At 37.5% G+C, this 21875-nt stretch overlaps 3 protein-coding genes across 7 annotated transcripts in view; all 3 read right to left on the bottom strand.

The window, feature by feature from the left end:
- LOC108612378 (uncharacterized) overlaps positions 1-5371 on the bottom strand; it is an 82616-nt gene extending 77245 nt beyond the window's left edge. For all 5 annotated transcript variants that reach the window (XM_089467861.1, XM_089467858.1, XM_089467860.1 and 2 more), the window contains exon 1: positions 5231-5371. The gene's annotated coding sequence lies outside the window, so the exon portion shown is untranslated. The remainder of the gene's footprint in view (positions 1-5230) is intronic.
- Positions 857-7477, bottom strand: LOC108614149 (uncharacterized). The gene is made up of 3 exons (XM_018008100.2): positions 7052-7477; positions 5231-5441; positions 857-1390 (listed from the first exon to the last, which is right to left on the bottom strand). Exons 1-3 carry the CDS (start codon positions 7257-7259, stop codon positions 1234-1236), a joined length of 576 nt encoding a protein of 191 aa, XP_017863589.1. The 5' UTR covers positions 7260-7477; the 3' UTR covers positions 857-1233.
- Positions 7478-12251: 4774 nt separating this feature from the next.
- Positions 12252-19479, bottom strand: geko (olfaction protein geko). Its single transcript, XM_018008104.2, has 3 exons — positions 18754-19479; positions 13374-13575; positions 12252-12852 (listed from the first exon to the last, which is right to left on the bottom strand). Exons 1-3 carry the CDS (start codon positions 18971-18973, stop codon positions 12666-12668), a joined length of 609 nt encoding a protein of 202 aa, XP_017863593.1. The 5' UTR covers positions 18974-19479; the 3' UTR covers positions 12252-12665.
- Between the last annotated feature and the right edge of the window lie 2396 nt (positions 19480-21875).

Raw genomic sequence — 21875 nt, 5'->3', positions numbered from 1 at the left:
AATTCATAATTCATGATACGTAATTCATAATTCATCATTTAGTATTCATATTTTCCTACCGTTTTTCATCATTCTATATTTTCTGGCAGTACTTTAAAGTTAAATTTTTGATGATTAGACTCAACATATGATATGATGCTGCTATACTGATTCTGCGCATTGGCGATCTTCATTATTGTTTATACCAAGATTCTCTTCATCAATTTCTATCTGAATGTTAAATTAACATTGAAATGAGTCAGAACTCGAATTTCCCGTGATATTATGTCAGAATGTTATCAGCTATCCTTACATGATGTAAGCTAGGCATAGGCAATAGTCGCCTACATTTTGAAGTAATTTTCCCAAGTTTGATATTCAAGATCAAATGGCAATTCTTATTGAACATCTCAATGACTGAATGCTATTCATACCTTATACCTTATACCTTAAACAGTCTGACAACTCGACACTTTTATAGCACAAACAGCAGCTAAAATGCGCAGCTAAACTGAAAATATCCAATTCGTAGTATATTTCATAGATGCATCATCAGAGCCTCTCTGCCACATGCCTAGGGTATGTGCAACGAGTCTGCAGCTTAATGCCTTGCGTCAACAATTTGTGCGCGGCGCTGCAAAGTATGCAACTGTTTTTTTCTGTTGCACGCTTTTTGGCGTATCAATTTTTGTTTGCAACCAGACAAATGGTTCGGGTGGAAGGGGGCGGATGGTTCGAGTGTAAAATGCATTGTCCGAACAAATGAAACTTCGAACCGGCCAGAGTGGGCTGAGTGAGCTGAGTGGGGGCAGTCAGTCCAGCTGGACATGTGCTCTTAAAAGTGCAGGCATGCCCCGGCATAGGCAAACACAGAGAATTTTCATTTTTTGATTTTGTTCTTGTTGATTTATTTGCTTATTCTTCATACTTATGCAAGTCTAAGCCTATGCTGGGTCTGTCGCTTAAATGAGAACCCCTAAAAACAACTAGCAGTACGAATTCATGAAGAATAACTAAAGAGATAGAAAAGAAAGTTAAAGTCGGAGTTGGAGTTGGAGTCGGAGTTGGAGTTGGAGTTTGGAAAGAACGTATAATGTCCATGCGATTGACTGACTACACGATGCAAATGATGCAGATGATGCAGAGCCCCGGCAACTGCGTTGTCTACAATATACTATATACAATATACAATATACAATATGCTATATATAAAATAAGAATAAAATAAATGCCCGCCCGTACTGCAGTTGGTCCTTAGCGCGGCTGGGGCGGCGGCAGTGGTCCGGCGCCTGGACAGGGCATCCGCTTGGCCAGGTGCTTGCATAGCGGCACATCTCGCACAGCATCGCCGATAAAGACCGAGAGCAGATACCATTGTTTCAAGCCGCCGGTTGATTGCACTTTGTAGTTCCTGAGTGGTTCAGTGTTTGAGTACGGCGCATCCAAAGAGATGTTGTTCAGTCAGCCAGTCATCATCATCATCGGCAGCAGCAGGAGTAGCAGGAGTAGCAGCAGGAGCAGGAGCAGGAGCAGGCACAATAGTCGGCAACGAAAGCGGATTACAAAAATAATTACTTATAAGTAGCGGGTAATATACACAACTCTGCCAGCCCTTTTACTTCTTCGTCTTCTTCTTCTGCATCAGCCCCTTCTGGACTGGGGCCATATTAAAAACAAAAGTAATTTGCGAGCTGCCAATGGGCTGGGCAGGCACGAGGTATTAGAGAGCCTTAAAGCAGACTGGGCGTGGACTCAGTGACATGTTAAAGATTAACTCGATGCATTTGTTAGTGAGTCAAACAGATGTTAATATATGTATATATCAAAATATATGTATATCAAAATCATATATCAAAATGAAAATATTATTTACATATAACAAATGGATATTTAAATATTTTATATATTTACATAAATGAATGCTTAAGCATAACATATGATATGGATGCATTTGTTAGTTAGTCAAAAATGAGCTAATATATATATTTTTTTATTAGACATTAAAGTTCATATAAAACTAAAACTAATTGAAAATTAAGCTATGCCTACATTAAACGATTTTAAATATGTATAAAAAAAATAAAAATGTTGGGCCTTTGCCTTGAAAGTGGAAAGATATTTAATATAAATTTTATATATATTTGTTATATATTTTATATTTATTTATATTATTTTTTTTGTATATATTAAAAAAAAAAAAAAAAATATATATATATATATATATATATATATATATATATATATATATATATTTATAATTTTTTTTTTAAATATATTAAATTAAAGATTAGCCTGAATAACTTTAATTGCTAGCTGTCAAAATAAACCTCTGATATATCAAAGATGAATTTGACGCATTTTTAGTAAGTCAAGGATGACATCTATATATTTAAAGTATTATATTAATATATCTAAAATATTTCATTAATATTTAATTTATTTTATACATATTTTTTTAATATGGTAGCTAATAAAATCTAAGATCCCTTAACTTATGATTTATTTCTTGTCTTTAAAACACTCTTTCTTCACTCGTCCATTTCATTTGTTGCCGATTACCTGGCTGGCACAGCATCTGCCCATGTTTACACACACTCGCTTCGAGTTTCACACGTCTGCAGTGGGATAATTTAATCAACTCGCTAACAAACATATCTGCAGTGCCCGCTGGTTGAGCCCGGACTCGAAGCCGTAGGAAAAGGTGCATCGACAGGCACAACTGACCAGCAGCAGAGCTCTGGCTGGGGCTGTGGCAGGGCTGCACAGTGTGCGCTTGCATAAATTTAATCAAAAACTTTAATCATATTTTATTATTACAAAACACGTCGTGGGCAAACGTACAAAACTTCTAATGCCAATTACATTTGCAGCGCAACGCAAACTAAGCAAACAACACACAGAATGGATGGATGAGGGGGCAACCAGGGGGTGAAGCAGTCGAACAGACGGACGAATCAGCAAAGCGACGGCTGGAGAGACGACGTAGAGCACATTTCAAAAATAATTTGGAATATTTGCTCTTGACACGTTGGGGGCCAGGCATTTGGCCACGGTCAGAGACCTGAGAGACGAGGGCGGGGTCGGGGTCGGAGACGGGGGACGAGTGTAAAAGAAACTTTTGAGTGTTGAAAATTTTGCATGTTAAGTGTGAAAGTGTCAGATGCATGTGTTTTGTTGTTGTTGGGGCAGAGGCAAGTGCGAGTGCGATATGACACAATATTAAATGAAATTTACAACAATGGCCAAAACTATGAATGCCAAATGTTGCGCATACGACACGTATGCCATAGATTTCCATGCACAGAGCTTTTGTTTAAGTCTGAAACTGGCTTTTGTTTGACCAAAAAATAAACAAGAATTAAATATTTAAACGAGTTGGCCATTAGAACAGAAGAAACCAGAAAACATATCAAAATATCTGTGGGCAGCCAGGCCAAGACTGAAGGAGTGCTTTTATTACGCAGAAAGAGATAGAGAGAGAGAGAGAGAGAGAGAGAGAGAGAAATTAATTATGAATCACTGCTGGGCAAGGAAATGCAGAAATGGCCAACAGTGCGGAAAAGAATAATTTCCTCAACTCGGAAGAGTCGTGCATGCCATTACCATGACAATAGCGAGAGCGACGGGGCAACTAACTCATCAGGCGAAGAGAATTTATGTAAACTTACAAATTGAAATCCAAAGGCAATGGGAATACCAATGGCAATGACAATGCCAATGGCAATAGCAATGGCAATGGCAATGCAATGACATGCACATTTAAATTTTGGGAGTAAGCAGTACGTGCATCTCTAACTGCAGAGGCGAAGGGAGAGCGGGGGAAGACATTAAATTATGCGCAGATGAGTTAGCATTGTCAATGACGGGCAGGGGGAGGGGGAAGGGCAATGGGAACGGATACAAAACAGCAAAGAAATAATAAAAATTGATTGGAAAACATTCGCAGCTAAAAACAAGCCATTCATTTGCCAAATGACAACAACAGCAGCGCCAAATTGCAACCTAGCCATAACGAATGCAATCCGAGATGTTCATTTGGAGGAGCAGAGCAGCGCAGAGCGACGGGAATGCCAAATGAGCAATCGAGTGAACGACAGATAGAGAGAGAGAGAGTGAGAGAGGTGAATCAGATTGAGAGGGGCACAACAGTTCAAGTTGTTACTGTCTGTCTGTCAGCTGGGCAGCCATAAAGTCAGCGTTCCACTTGAACAAGAAATTACTAAGAAGAGAAAATTATCCGAGCTATGAGCAGAACGAAAATTTGATGCTCTATAAAGAAGATCTCTAAATAAAAGATTTGCAAGCATAAATGCGAATGAGAAAGTAACTGTAGATAGTGATGAGGATGAGAATAAGGGGGGATATACTTTTAAATATTGAAATGAGAGTGTGCTCTATTTGATGTATGCTCTTCAAAAAATCGTATAAAATAAAAAAACTGAATAAGGAAGGACTTACTAAAAGCAAAATACTAAAAAATACTTATTGAATTATCTAGCGTCAAGGAATTTTGCTTTTTTTAATTATTTTATAATTAATTATTATAATAATAATATATATAAAAAAAATTGTGCCCTCTATTTGATTTATGTTCTTGATAAAATCAAATAAAATAAACAAATTTAATAGGGTAGGACTTACTAAAAATAAAATACTAAAAAATACTGTTATTTATTCTTTGAACTATCTATTGTCAAGAAATTTTACAGTTTTATGATTATTCAATAATATGGTTTAATATCCAAAGCTGTTCAGATGAGATAAGCAAATTGTTTTCTCTTCTTTTCCTTTCTTAATTTTATAAAAATCATATTAAAATTCGAGAAACTTTTGATTTATTTGTTATGAAACACAATTTATTCTAATCATATTTTAGTTTTTAATCTCTAACAAAAAAAGCAAAAACATTTTATATTAGATGGCACTGTATTTATTTTAGCCATATTATGTAAACATTTATCTAGTAAACGTTTATTTTGTATTTTTCTACCTTGCTGAATTTTTTTTTTTTTTTTTTTTTTTTTTTTTTTTTGGCTAGATTTCTATTTTCTTTCTCCTGTGCAAAAGTCAAGACTGAAATATTCCTATGAATAGATTAAATGTTACCCATGTCAATCGACTATCAAGCAGACACACAGCTAGACTCTTATGATATCTTAAAATCATTAGTAAACACCATTTACCCAACGTATAGCATACCCTACAGCACTCAGTTAGTTGCTCATATCCGATAGCTGAAACTTTGACCTACCTCAAGACCTCGGACCAGGGCGCATGTGGCGCTGCGTTGCCCGCAAAGCCAGAACGTCGTTGGCTGGCTGAGCGTGCGGCATGCATGCGGCACGGCTCCTCGAGTATGCAAGCCTGTGGCCCGAACTCGCGCAAAATTTCCTTCTTGGCCAACTCGGCGTCGAGGGCGTGCGGCTGGCCGGCGTCTCGTCTGCTGCGCGAACGGTACGTATCTGCAAGAGTGACAAAGGGGAGAAGTTTTATGTTAGTAGCAGTTGGCAGTTGTTGCTGGCTGTCGCTGCTTGCTTATAAAATGCGAAATTAGTCAAAGTGGCAGCAGATGAGAATGCCAAAAACTTGGCTGCTGCTGCGGTTGATTGCACAAGCTGCGAGTGCAGCAGACAGAGCTCAACTTGTCTTTGGTATTTCCCTTGTTAGCATTCATGATGGCTTGTCATCAACCACTTGACTCGGGTTTACCCGACAACGAAATAATAAATAAAACATTGCCAGCAATTCAACTAACGAATGAGCGCGCACGGCTGATTGTCAAACATTCCGGCCCACAACTTGGCTCGTATCTCTCTCTCTCTCTCTCTCTCCATCAGCCACAGCCTTGACCCCATTTGGCTGCAGCTAAGTGGACGTGCACGACGTCTCCGCAGCAGCACCGCCACCACCACCACCAGCCTCAAGCTATGCTGCCATTTGAGCCACTCCACCGCCAGTTTTGTCACACTTTAGAGTCTGGTTTTTAAGCGAGGTAAACTCACTAGCTCATGCTTAGAGTATGAGCTTAGCCAGCTGATAGTTTGGTATTTGTCAACAAATGTTGTAAGAGACTCTTTCTCTCTTTGCAGATTTTAGTAGTTCATGATTTTATATGGGACTAACGGAACCTGAGAATTAGATAGAAGAGCTGGAATATACCTTATTAGCTCGAATTGGAAGGAAATTTTTTGGAGCGTAATCAACTTGTGGCTCGTATGCAACGTTAGGATCTGTAACAAAAACTCGTGTAGACTCTTTAAGCTTCTAGAATATGTCCTAATTCTATTTTTCATGAAGACTCTCCATTGTGATGGTTAGAGGTTCCTTCAAAGTTGAGACTAATATTTGATTTAATTTAAATATAAAAACAATTCAATGTATAAGTAGATTGAGTTGATATAAAAATAAAAAAACAGAATTTAGGATTTTCTTAAAATATATAATATTTTCAAAGAAAAAGAAATTTTTGTTATATATTATTTAAAAATAAATTTTTTTTTTAAAGCAATTTCTATATAAATATTATAATATAAATTTTTCTTGGTATTTTATACACTTTGGTTCACATTATCCATATTTTCATACGAATCGCTTAGCTTTTTAAAAATATTCCATAGCCGATATCTCATCAGAAATAATATAGGATTTGAATAGTAGAAGAGTACAGATCTTCAACACAAACTAGAAAATAAAATCTTTTCACTTCATAGAATAGTATAGAAATGCCATGGCATAATAATTATATATTATGAGACTAAATGCCATTCAGACAAAATTGTTTAATTATACAATTTCCAAGGCTGTTCTGCCCTTTCCAGGGCAGGCTTAAAACTCACTCTACCCACATAAGATGTACAAAATATTTCTTTCCATGTCCACAACTCAATTCGTCATCATGATTAATTGGTTTTCGGCACCACACAGAGTCAGCTACTTAAGCTGCTTTGAATACCGGCCAATTATTAATTTATGCACATATTTTGACTTTCACTTAATGAAAAGAAATTAAGAGGTGATTCATCATGGCACAGGGCGGCTGTTGCACTTTTACGCCCAAACGTGTTCAACTTACTCGGATTGAGGGAGTAGGCCAGCTTTTTGGCGAACTGCGAGAGACGCACGGACAGGACGATCACTGGGAAGCCGACCAGCTGCACAGGCAGCTCGAACAGCGGATCCGGATTCTGGGCCAAGCCCTGCTCCACATAGTCCAGCAGCAGCACCAGCAGCACATAGAGCGTGGGCAGCAGCGACAAGGTGCAAACGTAGCGCAGATTCATGCTGGATGGAGGAGGCCAGACGACGAGGCAACTTGGTGCGTTTAAAGTCTTCGAGTGACTGAGCCAAGTTAATGCGGCAGCGGGCCGCCAAAGCGCAGCAAACAAAACACAAAACTACAACTCGAAGAGAGAGAGGATGACAAAATTAAAGTGTAAAGCTAAAAAACAACAACAGCAACAACAACAACGGCAACCAGCGACGCTCTTCGAGCCGAGTTGGTTGGTGGCCAAGTTTGCTTTGCATTTTGACCAAGTTTCGTGCGGAAGCAAAAGAAGCCAAAGACAAGTGAAAGTGAGGCAATATGGTCAAGTAGAGGGCGCAGCCGAGCCTACCCAGCTCTAAGAGTGTGTGTGTGTGAGTGAGTGTGTGATATATATGTGTGTGTGTGTGTGCAATAGTTTTAAAAGCAACCAAACCAGTTGCAGCTCAGCTGTTGCCTCTGTCTCTCTCTCTCTCTCTCTCTCACTCACTCACTCTCGCTCTTTCACTCTACTCTCCCTCTCACTCCAACGCTCTTGCTTTTCCTCTCTGTTTGCAATTATGAAAAGTTATGAAATTCTCCATTTTAGTGGCCGTTACTTTCGCACCTGTAATTTCCTCTTAACTTAGGCGCTGTGCCTTCGCTTGTCTGCCCCGCCTGGCTGGCTGGCTGGCTGGCGTGCCTCGCGTCTGGTATGCGTTACAGTTAGCTTTTGCATATCAATTACTTAATCGGCGTCAGTTTAGCCACATTCGCTCCATTCCGCTCTGTGTCTTAGGTTAAGGCTCGAACCCAAGACCCGTCAGCAGCTGTTAAGCAGTTTAGCAATTTGCACGGGGCTAAGTGTTAGGCAAAATAATACTTAAACTGATATATGAAGTAGTTTTTAGCATATGCATATATATGTATATGGATGTGTATACTCTAACTCAGAGACGAGTATTTGGACTCGAGTGATAAACTTCTCACAGGGAAATTATATATTCATATGCAGTATATTTGAGATAACCTTTACGGTCTTCTCTAATAATTAAAAAAAATAATTGTTTTTATTTAGTATATATATAAATATATAAATAATATATGTAACATCGGCTTATAAGAGCTATAATCTATGTCTACCTATATATTTATATCATTATATTATAATTTATAATATCTGTATATATAACTCAGCCTTAGGACTTGAGCAAAACCCAACAAGCAAGCAAATTAATCATATCATAATCATCATTATAATCATGCAATTGGTATCATATAAAAACTGTAACTAAGTATTTTACATTCCCTCTTTAACAAATTATTAACAGCTCGTTAAGACGCATCTTCCCAACTTGGCTTACAGCTACAACTCAGTCAACGGCCACGCCTTAGCCGCAGTTAGTGCTGCGATCATGAGCATCATCAGCTCGCATTTCCACACACAAATTTTGCTGTTGTTGATTTGTCCAATTAACACAATTTGCGGCTCAGTTTAATAACTCAACTTTGGGCAATAGTTTGGCCAATCATTTGTCAAATGCGTGAGTTGCGCTCCATGGAGCACGTTGCGCTATCCACGCATTTTGGCCAGGCCAATTCAGATCAGATTGATATTGATGTGCTGCTTGACTTTCAATTCCATGAGCATTGAGTAAATGTCTAGGAGAACTGATCATGGCTATTTATCTATATCGAGAACGAGTCAGTTGGCCAGTTGGCCAGTTGCTCTAGCTGTGCTTGCCGTTAGCCACACAATTGAGTCTAATAACGGCTTATTGCTGACAAGAACTGACACAATCAGTCGATCGCTCGTTCACTCAGTCTCAAGCTGAAACTTGACCGACAATGCTGCCAGTGTGGCTCTTGGCCAGTCAGTCAATCAGTCGATTGCTTGGTTACGCAAGACGGCGCCTGTTAACACTTGCGGATTAAGCTGCAGCGGCGGAGTGCTGCAACTTGGCAGCTCCCACTGCTAACTTGGCTTACATTTGCAGCAACTTGGGCGTGTGTGTGTTGATACCCTAGCAAAAACATGAAAAGGGTATGATTATGGAGACAGCAAAGTGATAATACAGTGATAATGATATTCTAATAAGACCAGCCAAAAAGACGGACAAATTTTACTGAGGCTGATTCTTTGTATTCCCAAAGATTGATCTTTGAGCAGTGTTAGAAATCAGAAAGAGCGAGAGGGAGATATAGAGAGTGATTCTAAGAGGGAAGGAGTGAGTCTGAGAGAGACAGAGAAAGAGAGAGGGAGAGAGAGAGAGAGAAAGAGAGAGAAAGGTGAGAGCGTAAGAAAACGAATGAAAACAGAGAGAATGAAATGCCAAAAAAAAGGGAGAGTAGCAGAGAAAAAATGAAAGAGAGAGAGATAGAAACCAACTACGAAAAGGGAGAGGGGGTGTGAAACCTAGAGCGACAGAGAGAGTGAAACATAGAGCGACAGAGAGAGAGAGAGAGAGAGAGAGAGAGAGAGAGAGAGAGAAGGAAAAAAGCCCAGAAAGATAGCGCGAGAAAGACAGAGGGAAAAATGAAGGTATAAAGGTAGGATGAGGACAGCCCAGCTATTTATGCCATATAGTATACGTGTATAACTGATATGCAACCACTATAAGAATAGTTAATAATAATTATATAATTGGTAAGAATAAATTACACAATTGGAATATTCCTATAATAATGAAAGTAGTTAAAAAAAAAAACAAAAATAACAATAAATAAATATAATAAATAATAATAAATTATAATTTAATATTAACTAACAAATTAATATATTCAGTCATACTTCAATAACTTTATGCTTTATAAAATATGCATAAAATTATTCGCAGGGTATTGGTGGTGCAACCACGCCAATTGTTGCATATGCATGTTGTTGTTGCTGTTGTTGCTTGTTGTTGTTGCTCTGCTTCCTTTGTTGAGCCGCGTAATTTTCATGTTTTTCCAGTTGCCTGACACTTGTTGCCGTTTTGGTTGCGCGCTCGCAGGTCCGGATTTCAAGTGGGAACTGGGCTGGCGAGAGTGAGAGGGCGAGAGAGTCGGAAAGTGAGAGAGTGAGAGGGAGAGTGTCTGCCTTTCCTTTGCGTTTGGGCAATGCAATGCGGAAATATTAGGCAATGCAACAGACTGATAGAAGTTCGACTGTCTGTTGAGAGTCTCATGAGCTGCACTTGCTGGCGGCACTCGTCACACATTGCACAACAACAACAACAACAACAGCAACTACAAACAACTTGTCAAACGTCAGACCAAATATAGCGAGAGCTGCATCGCTCGCCATCCCCAAATCGAAACAATGAAAGTCCGCCGAGGTCCACTTTTGGCACGCAACGAGCGTAACAACCGGCTGAGTGACCCAATTCCATTGATATTACAAATTGTTTACTTTTATTGTTTATTGTTTTGTGTTAAGCCATCCAAATAAACTGAAACGTAATTTCGCGCGATTGTTTTTAACGTGTTTTTAGTTTTGGTCTTTGGCAAGCTGACGTGGCCTAAATCGCGGCTCTTGCCAAACGCAACGTGTTCGGGCCGCCATGATAATATCGATTATGCCACACAAGTCCCACAAGTCCATTGCAGAGCTGCAAGAATGAATAATAATAATAATTTCGCTACAATTGCCCAGCGAATTGACTTGTTTACTTTCTCAGCTCAAATTCTTGTTTAACACTTAATTAGCCATTTAATATGTGCGTCATAATGCGGCCATTTCGCTCAGATTCTTCGATTATTTTACGGCGTATTTAGGCGTGTGTGTGTGGTCAGTTTTACGCCTCGAGCATGCTCAATGAGGCAATCAGCGAATCCAAATATTGTTGCCACTTTTTAATGCCGTTTCGTTGAAACTGTGCAATGTCAACAAACGATTTGCATTTTCAGCGAATTCGTCTTCAATGTGACTCAATTATTGCGCTCTGCCCAAAAGTATGCAATGAAAAGTGTTGCAATTTGCATATGAGTTGGGGATTGAGATGACTCCCATATCTGAGCGGAAGGAATGTCGAAATGTACTAGCCGGAGCTCTGGTGTTCTGTGGGGCAATGCCCATCATTTAAATGTCTTTAAATATCATATAGCCACAGATTGATATATAAACGAAATGCAGTAATATCAGGTTATAACGACTGCACTTATTGCGTCCCTACGGTTATTGAGACGAAAATTCTGGTCCCTAGACAAACTTTCATGAGTAAACTTATATGGTTAAGCGTATAACGACGATCCCTTGAGCGTCATTTTTTGTTGTTTTTTTTTTTTTTTTTTTTAGTGGCAGCTTAATCTAGATTTACATTTAAAAAAATTAATAACAAAAAATCTAATATTTATATTATTATTATTCTTACATTTTCATTTATTTTATTTATTTATTTTTATTTTTATTTTTTTATAATTTTATATTTTTATATCTATTAATATCCTACAGAATCATCCTTTTGAGCGTCGGTTTAACCGGATTCTACTGTATTATTTATTTAACTAGACTTTTATAGCCAACATGCCAACATTTCATCAGCTCAGTCAGCTATAGCCTCCAAATACCGCTACTCATACTCCATTCTCAGACATTGAACACTAGTTAATTCGATTGGAAATCTAGCTTGATCATGTTGAGATATTATAGTCTACACGCTATAATTACTGAGATGAGGAAATCATCAGTTGCAAGCACTTTCAGTTCAGTTACAACTCCCATAATGAGCAACGAAAGTGTTAACTCACTGTGTTGGCTTATCGTGATTGGGCTTTGGTCACACTGCAAAATTTGATTGAAGTGCGACACGCCAAACTCACATATTACAATTTACAATTACAGTTGCCATTAACTCTAATACAGCATTTCCTAGCACTTAAGAAATAACAATTATAAATACATTTTGCACGCCGAAGGGCGTTTAGGCTAAAAGATAATGTAGCTCTATTATAGTTCTATATATATATACATTTATTTATATTTTTTGTGAATGTATACTTTGAATAAATGGTCGCATCATTAGTTATGGCAAAAGCAAAAGTCACTTGGGAATTCATATTAAATAACAATATGCATTTATTTACAATTACACGCGCATTGAACTAAGGCTAAGTTAACTAAAATATAATTGAGATAGACTAGGCACGCTTAATGACTAATTAGCGCACTTAGAGCTAGCTAATCGATACGAATTACAAATTGTCACATCAGTCATGCCGTCACAGGCTCCAGCACTGTGGAGGCACTTGTCAATGCTTGGCAGCCAGCCGAGGGCCTTGGAGAGCGAAAAATTTATGGTACAATAGGTAAGTCTCTTCAGCGTCAGTATACAATCATCATCATCTTTATGTGTAGGTGTGTGTGTGTGTGCGATATTCGTCTTTATGTGTGTGTGTGCGTGTGTGCGTACGCCTACTACATCTAGTGCTTAATTTAATAATCTATGATCACATTGGCTGGCATCAACTAAACGCGCACCTTATAGCTCAGTTTCATCAGCTTCTTGGAGCTGATGGGGCAGTTGGGCCAGAGATTGGCACAGCCCATGGGACCGCTCAGATTATCGCTAGAGTGACGCATCAGCTCACCCATGTGGGCAGCGAAATACCATTTGCTCGGCGGCATATTCATCATCCAGGGCATAGTCGGCGATCTGCAAGAAACGACAGCAAAATGCGGAAGATTCGTTTACTAAATTTTTCTATACACATATATGTATTTCTATACAGCTCAGGGTTTCACACGGGGTCGTATTTGTGTGTGTGTGTGTGTGGAGACAGCTGCTCACTAGAACACAAACGATTCTGTGTGTAGCCGGTAACAGCTCACCTTCGACTCAAGTGCGAGGTTACAGCGCGTCGCATTGCCTATGTGAGGTAGGTTAGGCCCGATCGATGCGAGCCAATAGTGGAAAATCTTGCCCATGCTGTTGTCTAAACAAGGCCAAGTGCTCAATACGACTGTAAACATCTTCAGCTTGTGTTTTGTAAGCTGAGCTTTTAGTTCGTTGAACGACCCGACAGAGCAGAGATCAATGGCAGTTAAAAAAGTGTTTATATATATATATATTTTTTTTTTACTCTCAGTTGCTCTCACTTAAAAGGGTCAAACTACAAGCTACAGTTGAACTCTATATATTTACTATACATATAGTTCATTACGTCTCACACTCACCTTATCAATCTGAGCAGCTCGCGCTCCTTTTCGCTCAGCTGGTACTCCGGCTTGGCAGCCAGCTCGCACAGCATCTTGGGCAGACACGACTCCTTGATGGTGTCCGACAGCTGTGTTTTGGTCTTCAGGCTGGCTCCAGTGATAGCCGCAGTTGCCACGGGCTTGAGTGCAGCTGCAGCCGAAAACTCATCAAAGTCGTGCTCTGCAAATTACTCAAATCGTTTAATTAAAAATATTTTAAGATTTTTATCTAATATTTGCATTTGCACTTTTATGTTGTTTTTTTTTTCTCAAATTTGGGTATTTTTTTTTTTTTTTTTTTTTTTTTTTTTTTAGCTATATATTCTGACAAAGAGCAAACTTTCAACTGCGCAAAAATAAACACGTCAAGGCCAAAGCAGCGAAATTCAAAAATATTTTGGGAATCGAAACAAAAGAAACTTCTCAAAAGCGCCAAGTCGAATATGAATGCACTCTAAAGGTATTGTAGAGAAGCCATATATTAAATTGGATAAAATATATACGTCAATATATATAAATATATGTGGATCATTAATATACTGCATATATATGTAATCTATCATATCATATACCAGAAAAGAGTGATAGAGAGGGAGAGCTATATGCACTTGTATATCAGATTTCTATATCATCAAACCAGCGTAAAAGTTGATTAGCGACTGAGGCAATTATAATTTTTTTCTTAGCTACGCAAATTAAAAATGATTTATATATTCTAAGTAATTTCAAAAATTCTAATGTCTGCTCTAATATAAGAAATAAATAAAACAAATTTGAAAACAAATAGCAATAAAAATTATTTAAAAATATTAAATTAACCTGAAGCCAAAATTGTTGTTTTAATTTGATTAAACTTCTTTTTTGTTTTAATCAACTTTTTTAAATATTTGTTTAAACTTTTGCTTTAATATATATGTTTCTTTTACATTGCTTCAAAAGTTAGCTCATAAAAAATAAATACTAAAATACGTAAAAAATATATATTGCAAAATATTAAATTATTGTGATAATCAATTTAATTTATTTTCTATTTTTTAGGCATTTATTTTATTCAATTTTTTTATTTTTTATTTTTATTTTATTTTTTTTTTTTTTTTTTTAATTTTATAAAATAATCAAAAACCCAGTTGTCTTTAATTTTTGCAAAAATAAACGAAAATTCGTTGGAAAAAATGTTGAATATTAATAGAGAACATCTTGGCGGCGTTATGCTAATGTCCCACAGTGTATATTTAATATATGGGAGAGTATATTAAAACTCGCAAATAAACGAAATATGCTTAACAGAAAATGCGCATTTATATTGTTGAACCTGCTGTTTGTGGCAACTTTGGCTTTAATTAAACATCAACGCAAACATTTAGCTTTTAAATGGCAAGTGCTGGCAGCAACTAGAAACAACAATCTTAACTTAACTTATAAATAAACCTTTTTCACTTTTAATTTCGGTTCGGCTGATTAAATATTTGAATCGAGTTTCAATGTTGCGATTATGTTTTTGTTTTGATTTTTTGCTTTTTTCTATAGACAGTGACAGGCGGTCAGGCGAGTGAGAACTCGCCCCCTGCAAGGCCAAAACGTGCGTTGAACTTTGATTTTTTCCTAAACGAATTTCAACGCCGAGACAAGTATTTGCTTAGTCATTTGGTCGATGTTTAGATTAATTAATTATGGCGTTGTATAAATATTAAAATTTAAGCTGAAACCAACGGGCAGTTATTGGCAATTAACCACAAATCAGCGAAACCAAACTGCTGCTGTCCCTCCTCCTCCTCCTCCTGCTGCTGCTGCTGCTCTACCCGCAGCCAGCTGGACTTTGTACGCGGAAAAGAGTTTTTGGGCTCGAAGCCTGTGAAAAGTGACGCAAGCCACGCAGGGAGGCGTCTAATAATTTGTGGCTTTTAATTTATGGCCCAATGAATATTTTAGCCAAGTCTGCTTGTGAGGCGGGGCTCAAATCAAACCTGATTGCCAACGACGATTATCGCAATGCAGTCTATACGATGCTGAATCTTTCTTTCGGCGAGTGGCTTTAGACTGTTATCAAAATCATATCCGAAATGAGCTCACTTTGTGTCTAACTGCACGTAACTCAGTGTGTCTGCTTTGATTGGGCCTCGATAAATAACTGCAAGTTCTGCATGTTCATCACGCACTGCACTTATCAGACAACGTGCAGTACATGCCAAAGAAAATAAATTCAGATTGACTGTCGTACGATTTAGTGAACGAAACCTGTAACGTAATGACCCCAGTTAGCTACAATTCCATTTTGCAAGCTATTAGCACCGATTTTATGCAATAGCCGAGAAATCATTTCAGGGCACTCTCGATTTCCGTAGAACTAGTTTGCCAGCATAGAGCGGGTAATACTTAGCGCGACTGGTTTTCGGCCGGCATTTCCAATTGGCTCAAATGCTTCACGCTTAAATCAGTTCAATCTGCATGAAAATAGCGCAGGTCCAGTCCAGTTCTCTGAGGTTTTTGTGCTCAAGCATTCTGTTCCGCTAACTTCCTGCTAACTTGGCATAATCAGAGCAGCGCTGCTCTGCACTTGTGTCTAGACCATACGGCATTGGAATCTCAAACTCAGCTAGATGAGGGCAATTCAAATATATTGTGAGAGATTCCCCATGGTGGTTAGGAAAGTTTCAGTGCAGTTTCCCACACAGATTTCCAGCACATGCAAACGGGGACTGGGAAGCAAATGAAAACTTGTCGCTGTTCGTTGATTTTATTACGTGAAGTTTATTTGCTTGGCATTTTTCCACTTTCACCTCGACGCAAGCAAAAACCAAAAGAGACCCAAGCATACAAACATGAAATCAGCCGAGACGAGAGAGAGAGAGAGAGAGACCTCTGAGCCGATCGCAGATGATCTCATGTTAATGAACTATGCTATTCTGGTTAGATTTTACAGCTCCTAGGTGGACACTGGACCGGTGCTTTGTTGATGGGGCGAAACGAGAGGTTAGGGCTGATCAGAGCTGAGCTCAGCTGTTATCTAGCTAACATTCACTTAACACATTTGCCATTAAACTTTTATTTTGATTTTGACAGGAACATAAAATAACATCAATCAAGTAACAAATTAACATCTGATTAAAGATAACATCATTAATGGCCGGAAAAGACCTCGCTGAAAAGTCAAAGTCTCTTGTTAACATTCGATTAACATACTGCATGCGCATTATTAACATAACATTCTACACAATCTTGAGCTAAGATTGTAAATGTTAACATTAGATTTGACAGGAACAGTCAATAATGAAGTTATAATAATGGCCAAAACTATAATTCACCTCAATTAACATTCACTTAACAGGCAGCGTATTGAATATTAATAAAAGCAACTGCCACATTCATATATTCAATTTTACCACTTGCCAGCTGTTAAATGTTAAATGCTAACATGAAGTTTGACAAGCGCTTAACCCATTGCCATAACACTCTCTTTGCACCAGTGCACTTGCTTTGCAGATAACATTCCCATTAGCATGAGCTACTCTCAAAATATTACCTCTAAAGCTTTTTAACCTCAAATTTCAATAGATTCTTCAGCTCCCATAAAAAAAAAACCTGCCTCAAGCTGCACTTTGACTTTCGTTTATATTTAATTAAATTTTTATTTATTGAGCTCTACTCGCATGTCTATCGAGAGTCGAAGCATTGCATAATCGTACCCGCATGTTGAGGAAAAAAATAGCAAAACAGAAATCATTTACGAGTCTTATGTCACTTGCCTACCATGACGCTATAAAATTATGCAAATCGCTGGGCATTGGAAAGTGGTTACAAACACGCTTCGAAAGCTTCAAACATTTGTGCGGCATGGGCATGGGTAGACCATGTCCGGCAAGGCGTTAAATAATATGTAAATAATATGGAACGCCGTCTACCGCGAGCTCCCTTCGATATCTATTGCTCGGGCTGCAGGGGAAGCCGTGAAATAAGAACGAAAAATAAATCAATTTAAATAAGCAAATAGACTGAGTGAGCTGCTTGTATATTAGATCAAACTGGAGTTGATATCGGTGTTAAAATATAAATAAAAATATCAATGCTGTTTAAAACTAGATTTAGGATTGTCAACTGATATTAGCTAAAAATAGGAATACATTTCATATATTTTTTATTAAACTAGTCTCTAGTGAATTCAGTCTAGAACTGCATGTTGCCGAAAACTAGACTTTTTTATTGTTATCAAAGTCTGATTCGAAAAAAGTTCCTTAGATAATGCCTACGCACAAAAATGAGCAAACAAATAGCATGTCATGCGAGACATATAGAAAAAACCAAAAACTCGTGTGGAAACTTTTTAATTAGCTGCTTAAAATGCGGGGCAAAGATTTTTTTTTTTTTTTTTTTTTTTTTTTTTGTGGCCAGCCAACACTTAAATGGCCTCTTAAATGTCAACATTTAAGTGTCTATGAAATAGTCTAGACAGTTCAAGCTGAAAAGCGACGCAACATGGGTACAAAGCCAAGTTATAAAACCTAAGTAGTCTATACAGCCCTGCCTAGAATTATAAAGTTAATTGTGTATAATGCGAGAAAGAGTTTCTAAGTCTTATGTAAGAACAGCTTATAGAAGACAAGGCTAAACAATACTCAGTTCAAACTGCGCTAGAATATAAAATATACCTTGCCTCCTTCCTGAAAAATTATACCTTAATTTTACAAACTGTACAAAATGATATTTTAAAGCATTTATAGTTTTAAGATCAGTTTTAGTTGATTATCAAAATTATATCAAAATAGGAAATTGCTAAAAATTAAATTTTAAAATTATTATTTATATGTATCCATAAAAATATATTTTGTATTCTCATGCTGGCCAATTTAAAAATTATTAACTGGCAATTTTCGAAAATGAATTAACATTTAACATTATTTAAATTGTATTATAGCGCCTTGTATATAAGAGGGCAGCCCATTCCGGTTAACTGACAAAGCTTTAATTCAATTATTTGCTTACACGTGTTGCCAGCTTTTTACATTACAAATCGAAAAGCATGAAGCTTCCATTTATGAATCGAAACTGACCTTGATACAAACAAATAAAGCGCGACTTAAAAAATATGAAAAAATAACGAAATATACAGACAACACAGAGAGCTCGATTCATGAAGCAACCCATAAAAATTAAAGTGCGAGCGAAACAGACAGATGTGTTGCAATGTGCCAAGTGTGTAAAAATTTGCGTTGTTAATGCCAAAAACAAAAAATATGAAGAAAAAAACGGTTAAACAAAAGTCAAGCTTAAATTTGCGTAAAAAACGAAACCCAAATTCGATTACAAAACTGAAATGCATACGGAATGGAATACGTGGGGTGGAATATGGCATAAAGTCACTCACCTTCGCCTATGTCGATTTCGGCATTCTTCTGCTGAAACTTGGCAGCTGGAGCGGGTCCGGTTGGGGGACCCCCACCCTGCACGCCCACCTCATCCGGATGATCCGATTTAACGCCGCGCACACTGTAACCGCCGTAGCCAAAGAGATCGCCGACCAGCAGCAGCGATGCGACTCCAAATATCATCAGGCGGCAGCGCCAAGCGGTGTCCATGAGCGCCATATCGAATGTTTGTGTTTGTTGTTGTCGTTGTTGCTTTTTTTTATAGTTTTTTTTTTTTTTTTGTTTTTGTATTATTTGTAATAACTTGTCGTATTGAACTCCCGATTTGTTATCACCTTCTAATGGCAGCTTTTGTGTAATACAGCGCAGCCTCCGACAGTGACACTTTTTTCAATGAAAACTCGTGCGAGTGCGACAAAACAAAAATGAAAGTTGGGAAAACGAAAGTAAACGATTTGCGTTTTATATATGTTTCTATTTCAGTTACTTTTGCGGGTTTTTTTTTTTTTGTGCTTCTCAGTTTGAAAACGTTTTTAAATTAAACGCTAGTTGCCGTTAACGGTTGTTGTTGTGGCTCAGTGGCTATTAAAATTGGCATTCAAGCGCACACGGCACGAGTTTGTTAGCTATAACCGTAACTGTAAATTCGCGGCGAAACACACGCGACAAAACGCAAAGCGACGCGTGCAACCTGAAGGCGGCTTACAGCAGAACTGAAGCAGCGGCCGAAGCGGCTGAGCTCAGCTCGACTCAAGCCAGCCGGCCAAACAGCTGACGGCTCATCGCGAGAGAGAGAGAGAGAGAGCGGGAGAGTGAGCGAGTGATCACGCGATAGAGCAAGAGAGTGAGCCAACTTACCTGCTGCTCACCTGTTGCTGACTTTTGGCACTCACTGTTGGGTTAATTAGCGACTGTGCATCAAAACCAAAAGATATATACAAAGCGATTTCATTTTGGAACAAGCCCAATACATATAGTTGTATATATATACACAAAAAAAAAAAAAATATATATATATATATGCATATAGGCTCGATCACATAACCATGTATTTGGAGCGACACAAATTATTTTTGGCACTGTCTTGAGTTCGATTACCTGTCACGGGCTAATGTCCGCGGCTGATATTATTTAAGTGCATCTTAAGTGCACAGTGGTTCAGGTGTCAGCAAAATAATGTGCGCACATTTACATAAACAAGTAAACTCAGTGTTAAAAGCCTTTAGTATCTATAGAATTATATAGCGAAAAAAAGCCATTTAGGCCAAAACGTATTTAAAATACAAATGGATGATCCAAAATTTCCACTAAAGTAAATATAATATATTTAATAAAAAATAAATTTAAAAAAAACTTATATACATAAATATATTTGAAAAAAAAATTCTATTTTAAAATATAAACATTTACTCTTAATACAAGTAAAATAATAATTAGAAATACATAAAAATGATATCAATGAACGTATTATTGTGAATTATAAGTATTTAAGTGTTATTTAAAAAATAATTAATATTTGTTTTTTTTATTTTTAATGTATTAAAAAACTAAATTAATGTCAAATTTTAAATATCTATATTTTGTTTAAATGACATATTTTTAATATTATTTTAAATTATTTTTATTATATGGTATATTCGTTTATATTTGTGTTTTGTATTATCGTTTATTAAAAATATTATTATATTAAATACTTACTATTGTTTAATTTACATACAACAATAAATGATAATTTTTGTATTATTTAAAAAATAAATATAATTATTTAAAAGTTGCTGGGAATAACTCTACCTAGATTTATAAATAAATAAAGTTAGATCTCATTAAACATACTTTGCTCAAGGAAGCCCGTACTATTCTTTGTTTAATAACCATAATAATTATAATTTCAATGTAAAGAAACAAACTTAGCATAAATTAGAGAGATATTTGTATGGCCATGGTAATTATGCGCATTCCGTGGCATTGTTTGCACAGAGGATAAGACACTTGCGTGTCTTTTGTCACGTACGCACAGGCCATATCAATATTTGGTTAATATTCTAAGATATGCGACAGCTGCAACTAGAGCTGGACCTGGGCCTGGGCCGAGCGGCAGGTAAAAGGTCACTGAGCTGCCATTACCTGGGCCGTACCCTGGGCCATTCCCTGCCCAGCTGATATCGTGGAAAAAATATGTGAGTAAAAACCCGTTTGACCCTGGCAAAGTAAGTGAGTGACTGACAAGCGGCAAGTGCTGCAATTGCCAAGAATCCAAGTGAAATAACCGGACGGCGGCTAAAGCGGAACGTGACTTGTTGCTGCTCTGGCCCCGGCCTGTCCAACAATCACCGAAAAAGGTATATTAAAGGTAACAACGGTAGAACGGCAGCAGCAGCAGCAAACTGCAGCCAACTGGGCTCTAATGCAACTGTTAACTGTTAGCTGGAGACTGTGTGAGGTTGCCACAGAACAAACTCCAGTTTGCCAGCTCACTCGACTCGCCTTCGAATTGCCAATGCCGCCGACGTCCTTCAATTCAAAACTCGTACTCCCATAACACAGCTATGCCCTGAGCACAAAAGCAACAACAACTGAAACAAAACTGAAAAACACCTTTAAGCACTGCGAGCTGCCAGCTAAACCGAATGTTAACAGAAAAAATAAGTACAAAACAATTTTCGCGTCGAAGGTTAGCGGCAAAGTCGACGCCAAAATAAAGAAAGATACAACAAAAAAAAAAAAAAAGCCAACTTCATTGCTGTCTGTGCAGCGAGGCATGAGGCTAAAAAGTAATATTTATAATTATTATCTTTACTTCTTTTTAATGCCCGCAGATAAAGCTGATTAAGTCTTGCGGTTAGCTAACCGGTAGTCTTTTTCTCTCTAGCAGCAAATTTGGCCAAAAGCAACCAGTTAACACGTCATTTTGATTGACGCAAATTTGTGTCCGATAAATATCGATCATATTAAGTACTGCTGCATATATGTATTAAATTTAAATATTTATTAAATAACTAAATTTTTCATAATTTTAATATTTTTATAATTTTTTATATTTTGCATACAGTTTTTTAATGCTTAGCTAACAGCTAAGCTAAAGACCGCTATTAAAACTCCCAGTTTAACAACGACAAGAATT

This window comes from Drosophila arizonae, chromosome 4 (assembly GCF_054131065.1).
Source record: "Drosophila arizonae isolate 15081-1271.41 chromosome 4, UAZ_ARI_1.0, whole genome shotgun sequence".
Lineage (NCBI taxonomy): Eukaryota > Metazoa > Arthropoda > Insecta > Diptera > Drosophilidae > Drosophila > Drosophila arizonae.
Note: the sequence above shows the minus strand (reverse complement) of the source record. Positions and strands in the feature narration are given on the sequence as shown.

Excerpts from the sequence above, each read along its gene's own strand:
- LOC108614149 (XM_018008100.2), bottom strand. The coding sequence starts at position 7,259 with ATGAATCTGCGCTACGTTTGCACCTTGTCGCTGCTGCCCACGCTCTAT. Across the intron at positions 5,442-7,051 it reads GGCCTACTCCCTCAATCCGA|ATACGTACCGTTCGCGCAGC; the intron begins GTAAGTTGAACA and ends TCACTCTTGCAG. Across the intron at positions 1,391-5,230 it reads CCCTGGTCCGAGGTCTTGAG|GAACTACAAAGTGCAATCAA; the intron begins GTAGGTCAAAGT and ends TGAACCACTCAG.
- geko (XM_018008104.2), bottom strand. The coding sequence starts at position 18,973 with ATGGCGCTCATGGACACCGCTTGGCGCTGCCGCCTGATGATATTTGGA. Across the intron at positions 13,576-18,753 it reads CGAAATCGACATAGGCGAAG|AGCACGACTTTGATGAGTTT; the intron begins GTGAGTGACTTT and ends AGTAATTTGCAG. Across the intron at positions 12,853-13,373 it reads GAGCTGCTCAGATTGATAAG|ATCGCCGACTATGCCCTGGA; the intron begins GTGAGTGTGAGA and ends CGTTTCTTGCAG.